Source organism: Passer domesticus, chromosome 20 (assembly GCF_036417665.1).
Source record: "Passer domesticus isolate bPasDom1 chromosome 20, bPasDom1.hap1, whole genome shotgun sequence".
NCBI lineage: Eukaryota > Metazoa > Chordata > Aves > Passeriformes > Passeridae > Passer > Passer domesticus.
In genome coordinates, this window is record NC_087493.1 from 4611904 (window position 1) to 4639031 (window position 27128).

Below are 27128 nucleotides of genomic sequence, written 5' to 3' on the forward strand. Positions count from 1 at the left end.
ACCTTTATCTGGGACCACAGACATGACTGGAAATGCTGGAAGGTTCCTAAATATGGAGAGGCTTCTGTTAATCCAAACCCCTTGGAACTAGGAGCAGGAGTCAGCCTCATCTCCATTGCTCAATGGGAAGGCTTAAACCTCCCTTAAGAACTTGCAAAGTGCATGTCTCCTTTGTGTCAGACGAGTTTAGATGAAATGTCACTGTTTGTCTGGGTAGAAAACAACAGGAAGCACAGCACCCTTTCCTATAGATTTCCATAGATACACTGTATTTTCCTTCATTGCAACTATCAGCCTTATCTGATGAAGAAATAATGAATCCAAAAAATACTTCTGTAAATTTTGCAGTTGTAATGCAAAATAGACTGAATGAATATTAATGTTACAGTAATGAGGGCAATAATACAAATCTGATTTTAACTCAGCTATTTCTCAAAGTATTTTTTTAGATTGTAGAGGGGGTTTTTTACATCTTTGCACTCTGATTTATTCTTCATTTCCATACTGTCTGATAAAGTAGATACTGATTGTGAAAAGAAATACTTAGACATAAGGATACTAAAACTAATTCCAGTGATCCATGGAAGAAAGCAATATAAATGGTCTTGGGTTCCTGTCATTTGGTAGGCTGGGATGTTATTAGAATTATTTCATTTAACATGGTGTGTTGTCTGGTATAATTCTATTGAATTATTGCAATATAGCTTGATGCAAAGCTCCTACTGATTTTTCTCCCCATTTGGCATGACAGAAGATAGTAGTAATACTAGTGAAAGGTGGTGTCTGCTCTGGAGCCTGATTTTTCTGTGTCTTAGAAGTCATTACCATTTTAAGCTATTTTAAATGTGTTAAAGCATTCTTTTTCCAATCTGTTAAAGTTTGCAGTTGATTTGCACAAATATAAACACTGACAGAAAGAACAATGGACAAGAAATGTCTTTATTTAGGTAACCTTGTGTGGTAGTGCAGAACCATAAATCCACTGAGCTGTGATTTCTGTGCTCAGAGCAGCTGATTTTAATGTATCCCATGTAGCTGTTCCATGGCAACTCTATTCTTAGAAAAACAGAGCCAGTGTTGGATGAGCATGTGAGTACATCAAATATTGTCCCTGCTACCTTGTAGCTTTACAGCTTCATTAACACTGTCAGAAACTGGACCAGTGAGTCAGGCCACTCAGTATTTCCTCTTGCAGATCTTTTAAATTAAAAGTCAGCTTCTTAAAGAGAAATTTTATTTTGATTTTATTTTTATTTTAAATGACAAAATGGAATTTTTAAAAATTAGAATGTTTTGTGAGATGTAGATGAGATGGGAAGTGGCATCTCTAGAGTCATGAAAATATTGCTTCCCTTTGTATCCTGAGCTGCTTCCATTGGCAGTGCTGGGCAGGGGGAAGTGCAGGTGCCAAGAGCCCCAGTGGGCACAGAGCAGTGTAAAAGGGCAGTAATCACACCCTTCTCCTAAAGGAAAATCAGCACTTTGGGAATTTGAATATAGATTGATAAAGTCTGTATTCTGAATATTTACAACATAAGGGACATCCTTACAGAGAGAATTCTTACAGGTCTGCACTGAATGAAACGGTAGAAATGCAGGCAGGAGGGTGGGAGCTACTGCTTGTGTGTCAATGAATTGGGTGTGTGCTTTCCACCAGAACACTTCCTTAAGCTCTTTGTTATTTGGACAGGTATTTTCTTTCAACAGTCCATTGCCTGCTCAGTATTTGTGTCACAAAGGACTGATTTAGGAGCTGTCATCTCGCTCTCCCATCTCTTTTCCTTGCAGTCTCAGTGTGCACCACAGACACACATTTTGGCTTTTTCCTTCTCGTGGGGAGCACCAACTGTGCATTGCAATCAGCTGTGTTGATTGCAGGGCCACACCATATGGCTGCAGTGGCTGCTGCAATCAGTGCCCAGCCATGCCACACATGGCAGCGCCACACTGTCCCTGCGTGTCACCCTCTGCCACTGGGACAACGTCTGCAAGGCAGCTGAAGGTGCAGCAAAGGCAGCCTGGGGACAGACACTGCTCAAGCAAATCTCTGAATCACAGACATATTCCATTTTCCTATTTGTTGCACAAGGATCGTTATGTTTGACTGATTTCTGTTGATTTGTTTTGTTTTGGTTTTCAGTCACAGAATTAATTGCTGCTGATATTTGGGCAGTGATTTTTTGCCATCTGATGGTGTCTGGGAAAAGCAAAAAAAAAAAAAAAAAGTACAGCTTGTCAAATAATTCAAATGTTGTCAATAATGAAAATTCACTGTATGTAAAATTTCCAGTGCCTTGCTCTTTGTAGCATAACATTTTTCTCTGGAAAACTCAGTGTCTGGATCTTGATTATGCAACTAAAATAAAATATATTTTAGATATGGCAGCTAACAAGAAAATCCATTTCTAGTTTGGTTGAGTTTAGGGTGGTTTTTCCTCTATTTTTGTCTTCTGTCTTAGTAATGGGGAACTAGGTTGTAACAAACTTGAATATAGCACATGGAAATTAAATGTAAATTCACTATTTAAGGCAACTGCCATGAAACACTGATTTCAGCTGGAAAGGATTCAGCTGTGCCCTGGTTTAACCTGCACCACAGGATCTCATTCTGGAAACTGTCAAAGGGATTGCTGGGCATCACTCAAAATATGGCAAAGCCCAAGCAAGGGACACTTTGAGGGTGATTTGCACCTGGACTTCTCCTGTATGATGGTACTGAGTATCCCATAATTTGCAATGAATAAATCATGATTTTATAATGCTTTTCCCCCTCTAAGAAGTCAGAAAAGATAAAGGCAAACAAGTGGAAAGGTTGGTCTGAAATTCCTCCTGAGGGAAGAGCTCTCTTTGTTGAACTGCAGATCCTCTGTCCCGAGCACATATGGCTATCACAGAACATATGACAAGGCCCACACTGACAGAGTGTGAACAAGTGATATGGTTGTGCCTCTACTTTTTCATTTTTCTAAATGAACTACTGAAGTTAGTCAGTAAATCTGGCAGCTGAACTGGATGTGACTTAAAAAACTAATCCCAGTAAATATTATAGATAGTTTCTTGCGGTTCTGGAAGCACAGCTACTTTGACATAATTACATAAAAATCCAGTTCTCTGTCCAGAAAGCACAAATCTTAATGAGATATTTTATAGGAGATGGAATAATAGGGGAGTCATGACACAGAGATCAAAAGGAGCAGGGAGCAAGGCTGCAGATTAATATGTAACTGCCTCTCCTACTCTGTGGCACACAGGGATCTTCCCAGCCAGTTCAGGGAGCCAAATTTTCTCTTCTCAAAGACAGATTTAGTCTTTTTCCATAGAAAAATTGCTCCCAATTATGCATGTCCACATAAATAGTTTTATCCCATAAACAGGTTTGAAATTGGTCAACTCTTGTAATCTCTGCCCAAGTAAATCTCAAAAGGAAATTAGGGAATTTGGAAGTAGCTGAGGTTGGAACATGACTCATTGAAAAGTTACACACTGAATAAACTCCATGGGTCTGAGTTCTGAGGAGAATTTCCCTCAGAAAAATGAGAGCTCCAGTGAAGCAGGTGACACAACCTGCTCAAGGTGTGCAGCAACACACCGAGGAGCAGCCAGTGGTTCTGGCCGTGGCAGTCTGCAGAGATGAGAGTTTCAAGGTGGAGAGTATATTCTGTGCATTTTTCTAAGGGAAGAAGAGGATTATTCTTGCAGTCCTCAGCACAATTACAGCCCTGCCATGAATTAGCTGCCTCTTTACAGCCTTCTGACCACAAACTCCTTGTGTTTAGGCTGGAAAAAAAAGCATTTTGTAGTAATGACAGAGCCAAACACCTTTCCAGCTGGTAATCCCTGGGATGGTTCCTTTGCTCTTGAAGATGGAAAACAAACATCACAAGAGAGAATCATGTATTATGAAACAAAGCCAAGCCAGAGGCACAGATGTGACTCTTGGAGTCCTGGTGGTGCAGATGAGTGAGGAGTTTGCCAGTGTGGATGGAATAAATGCATTCAGCAGAAATTGGCTTTATGCTGTTTATATCCAATCCAAGTTAGCTGTGGAGGTTGGCCATAAAGTTATATTTTAGATTAACTACATCTGAATAAAATTGAAACCAGCAACTTAGCCTAAACATAGAAAAAAATTAACAAATAGGAAAAAATGCTTGTAGAAAAGAGGATATTGAATTTCCCATCACATCCTGACCTGATTTCTGTTCTGACTGTGGCTACCAGGAGAAGGGAGGTGCTAGCAAAGCGTGTGCCAGGACATGTCCTTGTAGGGCACGAGGGAAACAAAGGAATGACATTTAATTCACCAGGACTTACATTTCTGCAGTATCCTGTACGAGCTGTCTTTCTTGAGGTTCTGGAATCACCTGCCTGGGGGTGGGGGGGTGTGGTTTGTGAACTTAACTTTTGGCTTCTGGTTGGTTGATTGGTTTGGTTTGATGTTGGTTGGGGTTTTTTTAGTGGTTTTGGGTGGGAGGTTTTGTTTGTTTGTTGGAGTTTTTATTTTTATTAGTTTGGGGTTTTTTGGGGGAAGGTTTTGGGTTGGTTTTTGTTTTTTGAGTTTCTTTTAATTTTCACCAGAAGAAACCATTGACAGTCATAAAGAAGACCCAGCTGAAACCTTTCTCCCACTTTCTGTCATTCTGGGGATGATGTAGTCTAAATCATACTGAGTTTTCATTCCTCTTAGGAAAGGGAAGTATATAAATGTTTATTGTAAAAAAACTGTCACGTTACTCCCCCCAAAATAAAGCCAAAACCCATGGCAAAAAGGCCACTTCAGTCTGAATGTTGCTCTTTGTTTTCCATTTGATTGTGTATTTTAATCTCAATTAATTACTTGGCTTCCAAATGTAAAGCCTGTCCAGTCCTTTCCAATATAATATTTAATAATCTGGCTTCTACATCATCTTCTTAAGGATACAGATTGTTCTCACCATTCAGTTTCTGCACATTTGCAAATACAGTTACACAGATTGGGAGCCTTATGCTTCTTTTTGTGGCCTTTAATCTTTTCCTTTAAAACTTTTAAGTTTCTTTAGTGTCTTTGATCCCAGCCACAATAAACCCATCCTCCCTACAGGGTTTCAGGCAGTCCAAGACTCTGTGGCTAAGAGAGGCAATAAGAGAATTAGAGCTAAGAAAGAAATCAGTCTTGTTCTCTAATGACTTCTTATTTTAATAGATAGAATGAGAAGATTAAATCTCTAGCTGCAAATCTTGTGAGGACAATCTGAGAAAGGGAGAAGCGTAAATGATTAGACAACAAGTTCTGCTGGCAAAGGGAAGTAAGAATGTCATTCAGCAAACTTCTGGAATAAAGGGAATGGTCAGAGACAGCCTCGGCAGCAAATAAGGCATCGTTGAAATGGTTGAAAAATTCCTCCTGGTTTTGACAGATTGGCAAAGGCATCTGCCATCCCCACTTCCATCATAGCATTTTAAAGAGAGAAAAGGAATTTAGAGTTATTTTCACATGAGGTGAAATATGTGGATCAAGTCTGGGACAGAGCAGGGCACATTTCTTTGGATAAGATACTGGGTAATAATTTCCATTTAGGCCGTTGGAAATGGGCAGAGATTTGCATATGCTTGAATTTATGGGGTTGTGCCTAAGCCATGGACAGATTCAAAGCCTCAGCTGACCTGGTAATGTCCATTTAATGCCATTTCCATTATTTTAGACAGATTATGGTGAAATGCATCTTATTCTTTAAATAGTTCAACTGATTTCATCCGGGGTTTGTTCTGTATTTCTGAATTTGTTTAGGAAAAAAGCAAGTGAGGAAGCTTATAAAAGGTGACCTATATTATATATATAAACAGAGAAGTGATTTACATCAATGTACCCAATTCAGAGAAGGAGCACTACAGGAGAAAGGCTTTCCTTCAAAGTTCCACTTTGCTCAAATAATTAACACAAGTTTTTGCAAAACAGCAATTAGAGAAGGATAATAACACAAATAAAACCAGGTTGGAGTTTCTCAGTTCTTCAGCAGTTTCAGATGTGTGAACATATTACATCCAGCTCAGTGAGCATTCAGTGCTGCCTGTTTTATTCACTACCAAGACAAGTTAAAATTGTAGAGTCAAACTTCAGCTTTTCCTGTATTTGAAAGACGATTTCCTGAGCAATTTTCTTCCTACCAGCTGGTTCCTGTGTTCCCTGGAGTCCATTGCTCTTTTTGAATGCTTTAAATGGGCAGCCCCAATGCTTTCAGAAATAATGAAGTAGCATTTCTGTTACTAAAGAGTTGCTGGCATTTTGTATTTTTAACTGTTCCTCTAGAATTTAATTAAATCAAGAGAGCATTCAATGCATTTATTTAAAAAAAAAAAAAAGAAAACAAAATTATTTTTGCTTCCTGGAAATATCAGCTATAGAACATTGTGCCCTGAAGGAAAAAGCACATTGTGAGCTTATTACTGATTCTTACAGTGGATGCACAACTTCCCTGAATTTCATGGCACTAATTCGTGGTAGCCTTTTAGCTCAGTGCTGTTTCCAAGTCTCAGAATCATGAGGAAAATGTATTGCAGACACAGTGTAAGTCACATGGGTCACTGAGATGCCTAAATAATTAAATTATCGACACAGGCACAGAAGGATACTGTGCTGCAGCTGCAAATGACCTGGATTTTCAAAATATCTCCATCGTTCACCTTGTGTAGAATAGGAGGCTTGCTGTTCCAAACAAGGTCCTAAAGGATTGAAATGTGTGTGCATGGGTGGGCTGGGGAAGCCTGCAGCTTCCACTGAGGCAGTTCAACCAAAATTTTGATTTTCAGTGTAACAACAACTCACACTGACTGTTCTCAGCAAACACCTGCACATTGCTGTAGTCCTTGGAGGGGGAAACCCCCAAGTCCAGAGAGTTGGGTTTTTTACACAGTGACAGAATCCGGTACAAAGATTGGAGAATACAGTAAAAGCAATCCAAATTGTTGACCTTAATGTTTGCAAGCAAAGTCTCCATTCCAAAAAAATCCAAGGAAGAACAGCAGTGGGAGCAGGCAGTGCTGAACACGATGTGAGCAGCAGGGTGGAGAATGTGTTCCTGCAAAAACTCGAGTATTTTACACAATGCTCTTCAGGCACAAGCCTAAAATACATTCTGTTGCAGAAGTCATTGAAAGTGCTTATAACAGTTATTCCAGGTGGATTTTGTGAGGGTGTTGTTCTGTAACAGCCTTGAATTTCTTGAACTCTTGCAGATTTTTGACAAAGAAGCTAAAGACCTGGAGCGAGAAGTCTGCTTTATTGATATTGCCAGCGATGAGATTCCCGAGCGCTATTACAAGGAATCAGAGGTAAGAGGCAACTTGGCTGTGAACTGGGGAGGAAGGGAAGGTAAGAGACTTTAGAAGAGCCTGGATAGGAATCAAAACCATTTTATTTTTGTATAAAATCTTGCTGGTCAGTAATATCTCAAGAGCCTTTGGTCAGAGGGAAGCAGCCAGCAGCCTCTGTCTAGATTGCCCAACACTTTCTTTTGCAGATGATTCTTTGAAATGCTTTCCTACCTTTATCAGAACACATCCTGTACCAGACCTTTGATATTCAGCTGAATTAGTCCAAACTAGAAAAGGCCTTTCCTTTGCATTATGAAGCTCATTGAAGAGTTTGCAGATCTGAGCACTTTTAAACACCCCTGCTGTCCTTACTTGCATCCCACCCTGATCAGTGAGCCCTGCAAAATGTCCAAGACCTGCAAAGGACAGATGTGCTGCAGTGACAAGGGGCTGATGCACAATTGCTTGAAGGGAACAATGTCACAAGACCAAGAGGGACTGAAGCACACTGCAGACTGCAGCAGATCTGCCAAAAAGCATCAATGGCAGCAGGCAGAGTCACTCTGAAAATTCCCTCGGAAATTGCTCCCATGTATATTTGATGGAGCACATCTCTGAAGAGCGTGCTTCTTCTAGGTCAATGCAATTCACTGCTTGAAATCAGCAGCCACCATGCAAATGAAGATGAGGTCTCAATGTTTTAATCTCAGAGTTGATAAATGATGGTTCACAACAAGCAGCTAGAGAGGAATGATCAGATCTATGCTCGCATTTAATTTTGGAGATATGATTTGCCTCTGGAGCCAAGTCTATATTCATAGCTGGCAGTGAGTATGGCAGCTGTTTAACTATCTAAAACGAGACTACATAATCATTTTTAGGATAGAAAGTGAGGACTTGCCAAGGAATATATTTCTATACTATAGGAGACATGATTTTCAGACTAAAAATGTCGAGTACTTGTTATCTTCCATTTATATAGATCCTATTTTGAATGCTATGTATGGGTCATAAACCAAAACTGAGCCTACAGTAGAATGAAAAGTAATTTTATTACTTTTCTTAGATAATGAAACCTATCTGTTTAGTACCAAAAATTATATAACACCTCATGAAACAGCTCATTGGTCCCATCATCTTATCTGAGCTCCATGGGTTCTGGTTCCATTTAGGAATGAGCTGCTAATGGAACAGGTCAGCATTTGAATGTACTTTAAAGAAATCCTGTGAGATTTTTCATCTCATTCTCTGCACTTCAGAAATTGTAAACACAAAGGTGACAACCAGTTTTGCAACTTTCCTGCTCATTTTTAATAGCCAACTATTAAGCATAATTTCCCTGTGATTAATCTCAGATACAGAAAAACAGGCTCATCTTAAAGGAGAAAAGCATTTCAGAGTCTTTGTGTTGCTATTTCAAAGTCAAATCTAAAAACCCAATTCCAAGTGAAATGGAATTTTATATGGCTTTAAACAACAAAAATAGCCCAGCATCTGTTGTTTTTTTTCTGTACTGATGGATGATTTTTCTGTTGACTACCAAATTCTGTTTCAGAATTCATACAGAGCAGTAAGAACACCTTTAGTATTTAACTGTGTACATGCTGCAGTTGATAATGAATTAATAATAATTGAAAATAGTGGATCTTCCAAAGTTTACAAACTGTGGGGGTTTTATGTACCATATGATGAACATGAAGCCAAATTCCCATTTCTGATGAGGCCTCCTTCATAATTTAGAGACAAGAAAAAGATTTTTTTTATGTTTGTAAATGTAATTTACGTCTGTTTTCAATCAGAACAGCAATTCTATGCAAATGAGAAAGGGTTTGTGTTTCCCAAATGGCAGCTTCCAATAAACCCAGTTTGTGTAAGCTTTTGAAAGGTATTTTAGTTGCACTAATAACAACAATTTGGCTGCTTTTAAATCATGTAATCTGAACTGATACGAAATTTAAGATTAAAAGTGAAGTGCAATCCTCAGGATTTAACAATTAGATCCCACAGGATAAATGTCCTGACACCCATCCAGAAAGACCAATGAGAACAATTTTAACTTCAGGCATGTCAGTAATCTCTTCATTTCATTGGGTCTTTCACAGGCTTAAAATAAAGCAAGTTCTTTATCAGGGTCAGCATGTTTGGCAGCTTCTAGAAATGAGCTTTAGTTTTCTTTACATCCTGACGAAAGCTCGTTCCTCTTCAAGTAAAAATATACTTGAGATTTAACAGCAAATGTCATTATTTAGCTGTAATACTGCATACAGAGAGTGGCTTGAATAATTTAAAGCCTTCACACACTACTTCTTCTGCTTGCTCTGTGCTGGGACTTATGAGCCTGGTGGTAGAAGGACAAAGCCACTGTGTCCTCCCACCTATGATCTGAAATGTAGTTTTTCAGTTGTCCTGACATGAATCTTAAAAACAGATTCCATTTTCATTTCCATAACAGTGATTCACACATAAAAAGACAAAATATATAAATAATCCTTGTAAGTATAATATTCCATTTGAGTTGAACAGCTCATTCTCACCGGTGCTGAGAGGGGAAATGTGTTCCACAAAAATGTCCTGGCTGGAGGGAAAATGATTGAATTCAACTGTGTGCATATTTGCTTTTCTCTCTTTCTAAATATTAACTAAAATGGAAAAGTGAAGAATCCAGTTAGCTGGAGGCTTAAGGAGGGCTGTTGCTTCATTGCAGGACACTTCAAGAGAGCGTCTCCCAGTAACACTGAGGGATGTCCTGAACAGAATCCCAAGTGATTGGGATGCCCTTTAGGATGAAGGGCTTGGCAGGGTGCACAGGGGACTGAAATCACCAGGTCAATAGGGAATCAGAAGGCAGCTTTGTGAGCTCCTACAAACACAGAGCCCAGCTCTGTCGTGGGGCTGAGCTGATTTCTCTTTGTGGAAGGCTGGAGGAGGTGAAACTGCAGCAATTCAGGTGTCCTAAAGCAGGTGACCTCCCTTTAACTTCGTGACCATCTACAACTCCATGGTGAAGTAACCACATCTCAAATACAAGATTTTTTACAAGTGTGGGTCTAATCCTTCAAGTTTTAAGAAGTTTAAATGTGAGGTTCCAAATGCAGAAAGGTTGATTCTAGATCCCAGCTAACAAGTTTGCCTGTTTACCTGTAAGGAGCCGTGTGTTTTCCAAACCTGGATGTACATATTGCATCAAGTACAGAATTTTGTATTTCTGTACACAGAATGTACCAGCCAGGTAAGAGGGTAAGAGTAGTTGCACATTTTGTGAAGTCATTTCCTTGTGACTTTAGCATCAATGAGTATGTATCAGTAGCTATATAGACAGATATATTTGTCTGAAATATAGAAAAGAACAAAGCTGAGCTATGCTGAGGAGTGAGGGCCTCCAGTGAATCATTCATGAAATGAAACATTTACCATAGCTATGAGCTACTGAGCAAAATGTTCAGTGCAAACATATTCAAGTTCTCAGAATTAACAATGTTTCATTTCCTGTTTATAACACAGCAACAGAGAGCTGGACAAATGGAATAAACCTTCCAGGCTGCTTCCAAACAGATTCCATGCAGCTGCTGCAGTTTCCTTCTTGCATTGCTGGCTTTTCTCCTTTAGCACAGCTGCTCTGGGACAGGCCCACCTCACGCCTGTCCAAGTGCTTTCAGAGTAACAAAACCTCTGTCACATCACTAAATGATGGTAGCTGAAATAACCCAGCTGCCTCAGCCCCCCATAAGTGTGTCAGCACAGGAGTTCAGTGAAGGATACAAAAAAGTATGAACATTTCCTTTTCCTTACTCACTTGGTGTGTGAGTTTACATAAAGGCTGGCTGGATTATCATATTTTAACACCTCACATATTTACAGTTCTTAAGTATTTAGCTGGATCTTCCAGAAAATACCATTTCATATAATTTTTTTTTTAAGTCCTTAAAAAATGACTCCACATAAATGTCTATGATGGCATCTCTACATCAATAAATCTGAGCCCTGGCTATAAAAGCTGAAATCTAAAACTGAGCAACTACAGCTGATGCTGAAATGGCAGATGACAGGTATTAAAGCCATGATTGGTTCTGAAATTCAAGATGAAACAAAATGGTCTTCAGCATAAAGAGGGAAAAAATGATTGCACTTCAAAAGCACCATGATATTGCCTTAGGAGTCTGAAAAAAATGAATCCAGGCATTAAAGGAAGGAAGGATCTGTTTCAGGGACACCTGGGTACTTCAGGGAGAGGACAGGGTGCGTGGCACAGCAGGCTGCACTTTCACCTCTAGCAGCAGGCTCAGCCTGGGGACCTTTGCCCGTGCTGGGAGGACCACACAAGCAGCCAGGGGAGACAGAAGGGTGACAAGGCTGCTGGGGTGGCCCGTGCAGGCTGCCAGCACTCACAGGGAGGTGCTGCCAGCTCCAGGGTGGAGTGGCAGCTTCCAGTCAGGCCTGGTACCGTGGCAGAGCTGAGGGCAAGTGTGCCAGGCAGATTTGGAGGTTTTCTGTAAACAACAAATGCATTTCATTATTTAACCCTGAGTACAAAGTAACAGGTCAGAATTAATTGAGAAAAGGCATTGCAACAACCCAGGGCTGGGTTTGCTTCCTGGAAAGGGCGTTGCCATTCCATGTCTGATGCCCGTGACGTCCGTGAGGAAAGTTAAGTAAATAAATGTTAAATGATAAATAATAGACTCTATCAATAAACACATTGCCTCGTGGTCTAAGTAATAAAACCTGGGAGAGTGCTATGTTTGAATCCATATCCCACATACAGAGGCTTTTATTTCATTGTAATTTTACATTTCATTCTCAACTAAGCCCAGCTCACGGGTTATGATGTTTCTGCTCTGTTGGCAGAAGTGCTATTTTTAAATCACTCTGCACCTGGCAATAATGCATTGCAAATACAGAGTAGGTTTTGCTCCTCTAGCAAAAGGATTTGCCAGATGGGCTTTCCTAATAAATTGTGTCTGATAAAAGGACAAGAAGGTTATTTAAACAAAAAGATTTTAGCTATGCCATTACATTTAAAACAGATTGAGGATTTTGCCAGTAGATAAATCAAGGGGAAAATAGTGAATAGACACAGTATTCTTTGGATGATGCCTTCTCTAGGAAGAAAGGCATGGGTGTTTAAAAGCAAAAATAAGGAACACACAAAATTAATTATCAAAATAATAACATGAAAGTGGGGTCAGAGCAAAGTTCAGCTTGCACAGCTTCTAGTTACAGGAAGAAAAGCTTCAAGTACGTGTGCCATGAGTGCTGCCGAGAGCAGCAGTGCTGGGTACCAACATAACTTCTGTTTGCTTTTCATGGAAAATTATCAGCCCTGCTTCTTTTTTTTTGTCATAGAAGGACCTTCTGTTCCTAATTGTAGAAACAATTCCAGGTTGCGAGTCTTAATTTAGCAATTTGAACCCACGAGTAAGGCACATAAAATCATTCTTGTCCAAGTTCTCAGTAATTTCAGTAGGCTTTGGATCAGGCATTGAAGAGCAGAAGATGAGCAGTCCTGGTTCCACCAAAGTCCCTCTGGCATGGCTTGCTGCCCATGGCTGTGGTCAATAGCTGAGGCTAGGAAAAGTAAAAATATAGAGGTGAATGTAGAGATTCTTCCTTAAAAGCTTCCTTGTATGATCCATAGCACAAGCAATTGCTGAGACAGAATTTTTGTGTTTCTAAAACAGTCAAGATGTTGTTAAACATGTAATTTTTTAGCAGCTGGGTTAAATCCCAGGGATATTAGTTTTCCTTACAAGAGCTCACCTCTGCCAAATGTTTGTGTCCTTTGAGCTGATGGCCCAGACATGGAATTCTCAAGGTGACTTTGCCCAATGTCACAGCGTGCCTTGCATCCCCCTGCTTGGCTCTCGTGCAGCCTTTGAGGCTCAGCTCCCCGAGCAAGCACTCAGGAAAGTCTTTAACACCCTGATCTTTCACACAGCAGGCTGCAAATCTGTTCCTCTGAGGCCTGGCTTCCATTCACAGCCTGCAGTTTTATAGTATCAATATGTTAAAGTTCCACAGAGGCAGGAATTTCCCTAAGAGCTGTGTGATGAGAGTTGCTGAACTGGCTCTTCCCATGGAGCTCTCCAGCCAATTTGTGACTAATCCTCACGTCCTTCAAGAAAAAGGGACAGGATTAGGGGCTGCAGAGGTGCCATCTCCGGGTGCTCTTAAGGGAATTTGCACCTGGGAGTGGTGTCATGGATCAGTTGCATTTACCACACAGCTGGTGGGTGATTTGTGGGCCACCAAGTTCAGAGTGATTCCCACCGTGTGTCCCCTTGTCTGCTGGTTAAACTCACCAAACCAAACCAGACCCAACCCATAAAACTTGGGAAGGAGCAGCGATGCAGAGCAGTTATTCATTATTTCATTTTCAGTTAGAATGTCTTGATATTTGATACTGACTCAAATTGATTACATTAAATCCCTTTGGACTGCACTGAAGTTATTCCATTATAATTCTGGTTATCTCTGAAGGATTGTAAAGGACAACACTCAGAATTATTAAAGTGTGTATCTGAAATGCTGAATCAAGGCAATGGCTCCATCACACCAGCACTGTGTGTGTGTGTAAAAAACAGCAGCCCCTGACTTATAGAAAACTATTTTCCTTTTTAGATATTCTTATTTCACAGTGGAATATTTTGCAGGCATATTTGAAATCATATTTTCTGTAATGATTTCTTTTTTTAAGGAACCTCCAACTAGAATGTTATGTCTTTCTGAATATTATGTTTTCTTCCTTTTTTTCTTTTTATTGGTGTTATTATTATATTGATTGCTTCAGGCAATGATCAATTATTAAACAGCTCTTTCAAACAGAAAATGTGTAGATCCATCTGTGGTTGAGCTTTGCTGGGTGAGAAGATTGGCAGCAGCCTGTGCCCACGAGCTGTGCTGTACAGGGGGTGTTGCTCTGATAAATGATGATGCTGAACTGTTTTTATGATTTAACATTGAAACCTTATGATACTGTGAGCTCAAAGTCTCCCCTTTGCAAAGCCTGTGTCAGCAATAAAAGCAGTGACTTTCACAGGGAGGAAAGACTATCACCTCATCAGAGCTTTGGAGAGAACTTTAGTGGCAGAGCTTCAGTTTAGGATAAAACCAGAAGTCAAGAGATAACTGAACAGTAGGGAACAGGAATGCTGGGTCATACATAAACTCACACTGAATGAAGCAAAATGAAGATCAGAGTAGTTATCAATTTTTTGTGTTTTTTCTCCTGATTGTCATCCATTTAATGCATAATTTAAGCACTACTTAAGTACATGATTAACTACGTTTATAACAAAGGATCTTCCCAGACCTCAGCACTGGGGAAGGAACACAGCTGAGCACTGCTGGTTACTCTTCAGGACAGATTTTAGAAGCTCCACTATGAATTTTCTGAAATGACATAATTTTCAAGTTCTGACAACCAGTGCTTAACCATAAATTATTTCTATTTACAGGATGTAATTAGCAGGATTGGACATAATGGGAAATAGAATTATACCAATATGGAAAATAACACTTTCATAGATAAAACTGTATCTACTACAGATGAATGTAAACTTTAAAAAGATGAACTAATGCCTTCAATGGTTTTATGAAATTATGTCATAATTTCAATGTTGTAGTTTCTTTGATTTCCCAGTTCCTGAAGGAGGAACAGAGTTGGGATTACTCAGTGTCTGCTCATAACTCAGTTGTAACCAGAGATGGATAAACTGCAGGAGTTTCCTACTTAGCTTTGGATGAACATGTGTCAGGGTCAGTGTAGAAGTGTCCAAGCCCCAGCTGGACACAATTTCAGGAGACAGGCACAGGTGGAAAGTACAAGCAGTTCACACCAAGAGGCAGTGAAAAGCAGGCTCTGAAGAAGCAATTTTTAATTTTTTTTTTCTCAAGGCCATAAATAACCCTTGGAGTGCACTGCTCTGTAATGACTTGCAATAACAGATTTTCTCACAGCAGAAAACGTCCTGGATGATATGATTGTCAATGCATCTCCAAGAATATGCTGCCATTGATTCACTGCCAGGCTTGGATTTTAGGATAGAAGTCAATTTAAAAGTCAATTTCCTATTACTTTCCCATAATGTTTATTAGCATGTTTTGTGTCTTATCACAACTTTTACTTTAGCAAACTGACAAACACAGCTTCTCCTCCTGCATTTCCCTGTATGTTGTCTTTGTTTTGCAGGATCCCAAATACTTCAAGTCACAGAAAACTGGGAGAGGCCAACTGAAAGAAGGCTGGAGAGAGACCCATCAGCCAATCATGTGTTCCTACAAACTTGTGACTGTGAAATTTGAAGTCTGGGGACTTCAAACCAGAGTAGAGCAATTTGTACACAAGGTCAGTGAAACAGGAGCTGTTTCTTATCCTTCACAGGCAGAACTCGAGCACTCACAGGAATGTGGCCACGGCTGTGGAGAAGCCTGGGAGCTCGGCCCAGTCTGCTCAGACCTCTCACAAGGTCTCAAGGAGCTGGAGCAGAGCCCAGGACTTCACTCTGGGTACAAACGTGACAAAGCCCAGAGCTGCTCAGGCCTAAGGTTGAGAAAAACTATCAATAACATTTCCAGTGCTGTGACCAATACATGAGCTGAAGTATTTCTGAGTACACAGGGGTCCCATACACACAGCAGTGAGGTGAAGAATCCCTGAGAAACAGACAGTGGGAAAGTTTTCCAATCAGTCTACTAAAAATCCAGTTCATGAATAGCATAACTACAAGGTGATAAACTTTTTCATAGTATTGACCTTCTACATGTTTGAAAAACTGAGAAGGGAAAAGAAGGAATCCAGAATGTCTAATTGGCCAAAGATTAGTGGAATCTCTACACATTCCCAAATGGATTCCTTGCTAGTCAAAGCCATGATTCAGTGCTGGCAACAGATCCAGTTCCAGTGGGAAGCTGGACTAGGAGCTCTTCAGAGCCAGAATGACTGTTTAGACACAGAACTGCCAGAGTGTTTCTCACTTTCAATCCTGTTGAACGACACAGATGAGATGTTTTGTTGCTGCTGAGGCCTTTAACCCTTTCCTTGTTTGCAGGTGGTCAGAGACATCCTCCTGATCGGTCACCGGCAGGCCTTTGCCTGGGTGGATGAGTGGTATGGTGAGTGTCCTCCAGAGCCTGCCCCGTTCAGGGGGCTCACACAAACCTGGGGCAATTAACAGCACGTTCCCATCTGCTTCCATGGATCCTCAGGTCCTAGGGTGAATTGTTCATGGAGGAGGTGGAACCATGTTAAAGATCATCTCCTTCCACCCCCTTCCATGGGCAGGGACACCTTCCACTGTCCCAGGCTGCTCCAAGCCCCATCCAGCCTGGCCTTGGGCACTGCCAGGGATGCTGGGCATCCTGGGATGCCCAGGGGATTTAGGCAGCAGGCAGCAGCCAGGGATGCCTCTCCATCCCAGCATGTCAGTGCACCTGCACTGCAGGCAGGAGTTGTCTGTATGGAGAACCTCGTGCAGGTTTGAGTAAAGCTTCTTCTTAAGGCTGCCTTAACTTGCAGCCATTTCCATACTGCAAAATCCCAACACATTTCCAGCTTTTTAGGAAAGTTTTAAGCTATTGATATGGATTGCAACAAAGAAAAGATGGAGCTTTTCTGAAAAAGATGTGCATGAGCATAAATCCTACAGGGTTTATGATTCAGCAGCAGCTGCATGCACAAAGTGTTGGGAATCCATGAGCCAGCTGTGGGAATATGGGCACTTCCAGTAGCACAGAGCAATGTGAATATCAAACCAGAAATCACCCTGTCTAAAGTGAGCTCTCTGGTTTGTACCTTGTACATGCATTTTCTGTAAGACATATCCATCATCACAGCTGCTCTCAAAACGGGCCATGGAAACACCATAGGAATTTGGCAATATATTTAGAATGTTTATTTAGGCCCTCCTCAAGCTTCAGAAAACTCCAATTTGGGCATTTTATGGGTGAGGGACATCTCTCAGCAGAGCTCAGAGCCATTGTGCATTGCTCAGGAACAGTCACTGCTGCAAACACATCTCAGAGGTGTCACAGCCTGCACTGGAATGTAGCTGCCAACTCAGTGGGCTCATTGTTTGGAAATAGAAAAAAAATTGCTTGTGAAATCACACTGTTCTTATAAATTTAATACTGCATGAAAATCTTGTGCGGTAGTGGTCATAAAAATACTGAAACTGCTAAAAATATCTTTTTCTATTGGGATAGCTGTAAACTAGTGAGAGAATTTTATATCCAGTGAGAGAGTTCTTCAGGGCTATTTTTTTTAATTTTAGATTTGTTTCTTTTTTTTTACCTGAAATAGAACAATCCATTCTTTTTCCTGTACCAAGTCAAGGAAACTGGTAACTTTAAATAAAACAGCCTGACTTCATGTAAAAATTGAGCCCATAAATTTGCTCCCAGTCTACCCAAAATATCTATACAGTGAGAGATGGAAAATATTACTGAGGAGCAAAGTGTCAGCTGCACTTTAGCAGAGTTATTGATGATGATGACAAATGAATGGCCATGAAGTTAAACATACCAAATAAGTTTAGCTCAAAAACATTTCACTATAGATTTTCCCCTCCTAAGTCTAAAATCTCCCTGCCAAAAATTCTCTTTCCACAGATGACATATTGTGATACACAATTATCTTGTGGATTTTCCTTGTCAGAGTGAGCCTTTTTACTAATATAGTATTAAGAGCTTAATTATCAGCCTAAGTACAAAACCTAAAAAATCTGGGCTTAATAAAACAGATATAATAATCTAGCATTGAAAAATATTGTTTTAAGTGTCTATTAACACCTTTTGAAATGAAAATTTGAGAAAGACCTGGAGATGATGATAGTCAGCTAAACTGAATGAAATAATCAGTGTAATAAAGAATGTGTTATGTTAATGACTGGTTGCTGTTACTGACCCTGTAAGTATGAATGTGTTTTGTCATTTAATTTACTAAACTCTATTTAGCTTATTAAGATTTAGATTATTAAGAAATTCTATTTCCTCAGTGTTACTTACTAATAAAGAGCATGTCCTGTGCTTGGCAGAGTGCATCCCAGCATGTTACTGACACAGCTTCTGGGCTTGTTTCTCATTCCAGACAACAGTAAAAGACTGACAGAGTATGAGCTAGGGCTATTCCATGCTTCCTTTTCAAATTCCTTGATCAAAATTTTAGACTGCATTTCTTTTTACTGATGAATTGTGACATGATGCTGCCACTACAACAGCTGAAGTTGTATCTTGCCTTAAAAGCTGCATCCTAAAATGCAGCAGGAGCCTCAGAGCACAGAACAGGGAGTGGTGTGATACAAGAATTCCCAAATCCCAGTGGCACATCATAAACTTGAGGAATATGGGAGCCCCAAGAGCAGATCACAGTGCATGACCAAAGGGGCACCCATTTGCAAGCAGATTGAACTAATAAAATGCTCTTTGAGTGTTTTGAGTCAAAAGTTGATGGCTGTTTTTACGAGGCTCTGAAGCAACCAAAGCATCGTAAAGAACAGAGCAAACTCTGCCACTGCTCCTGCTCTGCCTCCTCTCTCCCCCGTGCATTTGTGGAAAGCATGGGAATACTCAGAAGAGTCACAGGTCAGTTGCTGGATTCTTTATGTTTTTGCTGGAGTTGTGGCTGATGACAAATCCTGTTAAAGGTGTTAGCCACTGCCTGGTGTTCCACACGTGGCAGGCTGTGCTGGGTGACACCCCCAGCAGGCTGGGCAGTGCTCAGTGATCCTGCTGCTGGGATCAGCTCATTGAGGGATAGTTCTAATTTTCATCATTCATTTAATTGCTTGAGGCTACACAACCACTAACATAGTCACTATTAATTCACTTGCCAGTTTAAGTGTTACTTTCTGGACTCTGAACTGGTGTGGGCTCTAACACTAACAGTTTTTCTGGTTATGAGATGTACAATGCAAAGTTAACAAAAACTCTTTTTGCAAGTGCTGGAAAGGTAAGTAAATATTTCTAATATTTCTGTATCTATCCTTTGTTCCGAAGGATCTTCTAAAATTTCTTTAGAAGATCTTGGCCTTTGCCAAGGCCTGCACTTCAGTACTTCCTGCCTACCTTACATCACACAGATACTCCTAAACAATTTCCACTCCTTCCTGTTCTCTGACTCCCTTTGACTTAACCTCGCACCTTCCTTGGCTGACACAACTACCTTTATGAGGCAATTTTCATAAAGCTAGTTGCTCCTTGCTTTTTAAAATATCCTTTGTTGGCTTCTGCTGAAAGACTTTGTGTTCCTAGAACCTTCTCCTTAGGAAAAAAAAAATTAAGTTTGCACTGAATCAATGGAAAATGCCAACAATTTTGAACTTTTTACAGATATGACTATGGATGATGTTCGAGAATACGAGAAAAATATGCATGAAAAAACCAACATTAAAGTTTGCAACCAACATTCATCTACTGTGGATGAAATAGAGAGCCATGCCAAAGCAAGAGTATGTCTAATTTTTAAAACATATTGCCCATCCTCAGCCAATGCATCTGCACAGACCAGAAAAGAGCAACCAACTGCTGATCAGTAGTGGAATTTTGGGGCGGTTTTGCTTCAATAAGAACAGAACCTTTCTCCATGAGGTGCAATCCTGCCTTTGGTTTGCACTGTAACCCTGCCAGTTATGTAAGGGAGGGTGGGGTTGGGCTCATACACAGCTCCCTGGCTTCCAGGAAAACACAATGCTCAACTTTCAGTTGGATGCATAAAGAGGAGGTTAAAGAGGATTTTTACTTTCTATTCTTTGAATAGTTAAAAAATGCAGGAGTTCACAGTGGTCTAGTCAAAAAGCCAAGAACATGGGGAGTGGAAAACTTCTATGGGACTCACAAGATTCTTTCTTTCACCAGGAAAAAAGTCTAATGAGTTATTCACTCTTTTCAAGGTAACTTTAATGTCACTGTCATTGATTAGCTACCAACAAGGTGGGAAGTATTTTCAGAAGTATGTAACAGTTTGTGGAAAAGGGCAGGTTTCTGTGTAAGTTCTCTGCTTCAAATCTGGAGATTTCATAAAGTACTTAATTACCTGATTTGGGCTCCACAGCTAGAGGCCTAAATTTAGAGGTTGATACTCTCTGCAAATTGAGAAGATGCAGCGGCCCTTGCTCCCAAAATGTCATTATTCCTTTATTTCTGCTAATGGTGCTGTGGAACTCAGAGCTGGGTTTAGTCATGAAATCAGTGTGGGGCAAGGCTTGAAGGGCTCCAAGTCTTTCCTTGGCTCTTGCTCAGTGCCAGCTGGCCCAGCCTGAGGAGATGTTGTCTGCATAGTCCCTAGGAAAGTAATTCTTGTGCTCCTGACACAGCAGCTTCACTGACATCAAGGTTACTCCTTAGCAGAGAATTAGTTCAGATTTTGGCTCTACACTTCAGGATTTGGTTCTGAATGAAGTCTGACACCTGTAGTTTCCATGTGGAAAAACTGGCATTGAGGTCAGAACAGAAGTTGTTATTAATGAAAAAAAGAAAGTGAACCTGAGTCTTCCTAGCTGCTAAGGGCTGTTTTACTTGAGTGTTATTCCAGCAGAAGGAAATTAAAGAAAATATAGGTTAAAAAGTAAAAGTCAATTGAAGTGTTTAATGTCTGAATTGAAAATAAAGAGTCTTAGAGGCTCCATGCAGTAAGACTTCACTTCAAAGGAGAGTGCACTGAGAAACCTTCCTGTCCCCTTCATTTGTCCAAGACAACTTTTGGTTCGCATCATACAGAATTCCTCAATCAAAATCCCTGTGATTTCAGCAGGATTTGGGACACTTTGAGTGCAGAAATGCTCACCCACTGTTACAGGGTGTGAAATGAAATGTAAACCAGCAAAACAGGTTCAAACCTCTCTCCAACATGAGTAGGTACAGTTCTCCTGGGACCATCTGTTTACTGCCAGCACTTCTGTCAGATCTGCAACAGGCAGATTCTCACTCCTAATGATGCCAGCGGGGGCTGGAGAGGTCCCTGGAATGTGGTGCAGGGGGAGCCAGGGCAGCCAGCACCATGCAGGCTTCTGTTTATTTCGTGTGGTGTTGGAACACAACAGAAAGCTGCTTCCACAGCCCAGGGTGCACATGTCTGCAGCTGGGCAGGGGCAGAAAGCATCAGTGCCCTGAAAGGACAGGATTTTGTCACAAATTTGGTACTCCCCACTGCCAGTCCTGTGCTTCAGACACTCGAATATGTGAGACTTCTTAATTGATGAAAATACTACTGGTTTTATTTCTACGTTTTTGAGCTTTCGTGGCTCAAAGAATCTATAAATGGTCTAATGAAATACTTCAAATTTATGAATTTAACTTGACATTCAACAAAAATCTTAACATTGCCTTCAGTTGGCTCGGTGGGCGTCTTGCAGGCACTGCAGACATGGAGCAGCAGGTTCCAGAAGAGCCTTGCTGATTTTCTGCTCAACTTCCCAGTCGGTAGCAGATGTCACTGCCTGGGGTTTATGGGAGGCTCTGCACGCTCGGCTCCGGCGGAGGGATCGCGCCGGGATCGCGTTGGGATCGAGCTGGGATCGAGCTGGGATCGCGTTGGGATCCCGCTGGGATGGCGCTGGGATCCCGCTGGGATCGCGCTGGGATGGCTCCGGGATCTCTCTGGGGTCGCGCTGCCCTCTTGCGGGGCTCGGCAGCAGCGGGACGCCCCCGCCCGCCCGCCCGGCTTTCCCGAGCGCCTTTAGCCCCTCGTCTCCTTTCCCTGCGTTTGGCAGGGAATTGAGCCTGTGTTGTCAGGGAATTGAGTGTGTTTGTCACTTGCCCACCGGGGTTTAGGTGCAGTTTGCGGATGGAAAGTTGGAAGCACGGCTTTGGATGGTGTGGCTTTGCCAAGGGAGAGCGAGTTCTTTAGGCTTTATCAGGGGAAAAGCTAAACAGGCTCGGTCCTTTCATGAACCTGCAGCTCAAGTCAGTGAAGGAGAGAGAATTTTCATCCCTTGATAATTACAGCAGATGAACAAACCATGACAACCCTTTGCCCACTTGGCCTTATAATCTAAATGAAAAATTTAAAACCTCTTTCAGTTATATTTTGTTTGAAGTTCTGAAAAATGCTACCTGCTGACTGTATCCAAATGTACTCTTTAGTTGCCTGTGGAATAGCTGGATTTTCCCAGCAATTCCAGAGGCGGCGATCTTTATTCGGCTCAGACCCAGGTAGAGGAACCATTAGTACGTGATTAATGTACTTAAAACTTTGTTTCCTTTACATCGTGTTCATTGTGCTCAGTCAGCGCCTTACAGTGCGGAGGCATTCATGCGGAGAATCACTTAATGAGATGCATGATAAGCAATCATTCCCTGCTTTAGGATTTGGATGGAAGTAGTTTAACTGAGTTCATGAAATTATTATTTGAAATTATTCTAACATGCCTTTGTCTTTCATTCCTTCTCGTTGAAGACATGACAATGGATGAAGTCCGGGAGTTTGAACGAGCCACTCAGGAAGCTACCAACAAGAAGATTGGGATTTTCCCACCGGCAATATCTATCTCTAGCATTTCCATGCCTTCCTCAACCCGCAGTGCTCCATCTAGTGCTCCATCAACCCCTCTCTCCACAGATGCTCCTGATTTCCTAACAGTTCCCAAAGATCGGCCTCGGAAAAAGTCTGCTCCAGAAACTCTCACTCTTCCAGACCCATCAAAAAAAACCTTTTAAATTAGCCCTGCATGTTTCCTCCTGATAAGCCATGTCTGCCACAGCAAGAGTGACATAACTCAATTGCTACCAAGGTCGTGGTGGTTTGTTGGTTGGTTTTTTTGTTTGTTTCAGATAATCTTTCCGGTGTGGAAAGATGACTCCTTTCCTCAGACTTGATCCTTAAAACCTTCTGAAAAGTGCATGCAAGAGAAAGTAGTTTATATATTCCTAAAGTAGTGTTTCAAGCCATATGGTGCATCTTACTGACACCAATGGAACAGTCTGAGGGATGCTATAAACGAAAACCAATCTTTCAGCAGCAGTATTCTGCCTGCAAACCCTCATCTAGGTCACAGCATTTATAATTAGGAGTAGGTATTAAGTAAATCTGCCAAGGACTTCTGAGGCAAAGTAGTGCCAACTAGAATGCAGGGTTAGCAGAAAAAAAAAACCTTTCATTTTCTTCTTTTATAACCAATTTTAAAATCTTTCCCACTCTCAGGCTTCTCCTGTGTGTTCATAAACCTTTGACCTGTAACTCATTGTACTTGAACACCAACAGATCCACATTTTGCTTAATATGACTCAGGATTTGGGGCCTAAAACACAAAACACAAATATTTTCAAACCTAAAATATCACTGTATCAAAGCCCCAGTTGTAATTAATTTTACTGACTTTGAGGCCATTGAACTATTTCTACCTTGCACAGAATTTGTAACAGGAACCACCTATTTCTTGTAGATAATGTATTTTACTAGCTCTCCCCTGTCCTTTGTGAGCTCAGAGTGTTGGTGTTCATCAGTGGTGTTCTGTGACATTGGAAAAGCAGCTGAATTGTGCCAGTTGGGAAACAAAAGCAATGAATTCTGTCTTTTCCTCGCTGGAAGAAGAGCAGTAGTCAGGCTGGGAGACCTTGAATGCAAAGGGAAGAAAACAGGAGACTCCTTTTTCTTTCCTGCCTCGCATCTCTGCTAAACAGAACAATCTGACAGGGAGCTGGGTCCAGGCTCTGCCTCCTTTGGGGAAGGGGGACAAAATCAGTCACTTGAAAAAGCAAACCAGTCATGGGTGCTGTTGGGGAACCAGAAGTGGTCTTCCTGGTGTGTGTGTGTGTGTGTGTGAAATCACTCCTCAATCTCAGGAATTCAATTGCTGACAAGGATGTTTCCCAGAGGGAAGTGTAGATGGTGGAAGAAGGAGAAAAATAAATGGCAGGAGTGGTCTCTTCCTTCCTTCCTCTTCTGAGCATGCACTGGGTGAGACCCTTTCCTCACTGCCCCTCTGTGGGACACTTTGCTCTCCTCCACACAAGCTGCTGCTCGATGGCTGCTGCAGCTCCTTCTCTTGGTGACACCAGTGAGCCACTGTTCAGTTCCCAGGGAATGGCAGCTCCTGCCTGAATCATGATCCCAGTGGGTGATACTTTGTGCCACCACTGACACTTCATGGATGGAGGAAAAAAAGACTTCTCCAGAGCTGAGCTGTCCCTGAGTATTGAACACTCGCTTTGGGGCTGCCCAAACCTGGGGCACAGTGGCTGAAATGCCCTGAGCTCCTCGCTGGCTGCAGCACAAGTTTTGTGGAACGAGTGGTATTTAGGGGGAGGTTTTAGGAGCAGAAGTAATTCCACTGCCAACCTGCACTGAAACAAGTGTTCATTTGTCAGATAGTGAAAATCCTGCAGCCAGCAAAATCCAGGAGCTCTCTGCAGGCTTGCTGTGGTCTGAATTCCTGCCTTCTCCTGTGTCCTGTCCATGCTTGGCTTTGCTTTTCTTCACAGAGCTGGTAATTCTGACTCGTTGGTGACCTGATGGGTGATGCTGTTTTGTTTAAAAAGAAGCTGCTGTAATACTGAAAACAAAACTTTTCTACATTGGCTTATGATTTCAGCTTAACAAGGGTGCACATTATGGAGTCGTAGGATGATGTGTAATTTTTTATTTTTTATTGTTACTATGGATTTAGTATCAGCATTGGAACACTGGCAGCAAAGGGAAACCTTTAAAAACATAAAACATTGTTTGGTTCTTTTCTCATTGCCTGACTTTGGCCCATACAGAAATAGTTCAGGTCTGCTGCACCTGAAAGTCTGTTTCAATGGATTTTTAATTTGTCCAATACAAATTTGCTCAGCTCTGTTCAGTGTCCTGGTGCTCACACGTGACTGTTTCTACTCACGTTTTGCAATCTGGCTTTGACACAGATTATGGGACCACAGCAGTTCCATCTTTACTCGGATTTAACTGATGGATTTCCAATACATTGATCATGGTATTAAGTAGGTTTGGGGACTAGTAATTTGTGCAATTCATTAAACAGGACAGATTTGAGTATGTGCCTGGTGGAGATGTAAGAGAGAGACAGATCCTGGAGTGGCAGTGGCAGGACTGTCCCTGCTGTGCCCAGCCTTAGTGTCCCCACACTGGCAGGGTCAGGAGCAGCCACTCTGCCTGTGCTGCTGCCCAGCCAAGGCAAATCAAAAGATCTGCAATGTGTCCCTGCTTTGGATAAGAACACCCCAGGTTTTCACTGATTGTGGAAGTGCCTAGTGCTGAGCTCTGCCTTGCTCTCCCCAGCAGTCATCACCCATCTGCTCAATGACAGGATCTCGAAATGCCTTTCTCTGTTTGGTTGGCTGCTATTTAGGGTAAGATAGCTTTTTCTAGAATATTCCCAGCAGGCACACATGAAATGAAATGAAAGGAAATGAGAAGGAAGGTCTGAGTATTTCAGTGTAACACCTTGAGGAGAAGGGGTTGTTTTCAGTGCTGATTTTTCCCTTTCTCTTGTGTTTTCAGACACGTTTATTAGGATTAAAATAGAGAGTTTTGCAGGTGTTCCTCACTTTGTTTGCAAAAATAAACGCTGTGATTATTTACTGGGTGCAGCCTCAAAGCCTGGTGAACACAGCCTGTGTTCCTCTTCTCTGCCACAGTGACAAGAACCCCGTGATGCAGCTCTGCTAGGACTTGGCAAGGAATCTTTTATCAAGGAGAATACAGTTCAGAGCAAAAACTGGGATGAGTTTGTTCAGGTTTCTATGAAAACCTCCAGGCTTTGCTTGTACTTTTGTGTATTTTGGACAGAACAATCATTACAAAACAACTGGCAATTCAGTGCAGCTTCAGAAGGGTCGATCTCCTAAAAAATCAAAAAGGGAGGGACCCACAAAAGTTGCTCCTGAAACATGTACTTAATGGGATTTCTTATGAATGTAATGGTTAACTTTGTAAAGGACTGGATAAATACTATGGAAAGAAACTATTTGACCTTGTTCTTTGGCTTTTTTGATTATTCTGGAAGGTGATTTTGTGACATCTAGTAGCCAATTTGCATTAATTGCTGCTGTAGAGACTTTGAAACTGAAATATTTGTTCCTTGAATTTCAGTTTGTAACAAGACCGCTATACTTTGCTAAAACTGCTTTGAAGCTTGCTGCACTAGAACTTCAAAACAATGTGTTATCCTTTGAAATAAGCCAAATGTATATGCTTTTTATGAATTAGTGAGTGCAGTAAGAGAGAATTCAAAATCTTGTCAATAGGAGATTTTCTGTTGCCATTGTTTGGACTTGGTTTTCTATGTGTAAGTTAAAATTGCTAAATAAGTCTAACAATGTTTTGCTTTAAATGAACAGCATGGTCATTGAATTATGATCTCCTGTAGTTTTGTGGTGTCACTAAAGCAGGTTTTACTGGTTTATTTCATTTCTGTGATAATTCCACGTGATTCTGTTTCGTCCAGTAATTAATTTCTTTTTATTTAGAGCACTGATGGCAACATCAGGCAATGCATCACCACTGTCAAAGAAGGACCAAGTCTTGATTTGCTCTGCACGTTCAATAGTGCAAGGCTCAGCAGGAGAATTTGACTGTCATTTTTCTCATATCACTTAGTTTCTGGTTTTTTTTCCAAGTTATTTATTATTTTTAATATTGTATTTTTCGTTGCATTTTGTTGTAAATAAACTACCAACAACTATTCTTTACAACTGTGGCTGTTTTCTCTTACTGGGTCTCCTGTAAGCAGAAACCTCCTCATTAGCAAGTAACACCGACATTTCTACCCCAGCTCTGCAAGTCACTTCCTCAGAATTCAACAGCACAAAGAATTAACTTTGTGAGGAAAATTTAAAGCACTTAGAGCCTCTCCTGGGTTCTGCTGTGCCCCAGCTCTGTAAAGGTTTTAGCGGGGCAGGTGCCCCAT

General features: G+C 41.2%; 1 protein-coding gene across 1 annotated transcript in view; it reads left to right on the forward strand.

Moving 5' to 3' along the window:
• The window catches only part of PITPNC1 (phosphatidylinositol transfer protein cytoplasmic 1), an 83144-nt gene extending 56231 nt beyond the window's left edge, over window positions 1-26913 (forward strand). The window contains exons 6-10 of the mRNA XM_064395270.1: window positions 7213-7308; window positions 15479-15634; window positions 16338-16401; window positions 19615-19733; window positions 22679-26913. Coding sequence (XP_064251340.1) covers window positions 7213-7308; window positions 15479-15634; window positions 16338-16401; window positions 19615-19733; window positions 22679-22684 — 441 coding nt within the window. The 3' untranslated portion in view covers window positions 22685-26913. The remainder of the gene's footprint in view (window positions 1-7212; window positions 7309-15478; window positions 15635-16337; window positions 16402-19614; window positions 19734-22678) is intronic.
• The last annotated feature ends 215 nt before the right edge of the window (window positions 26914-27128 follow it).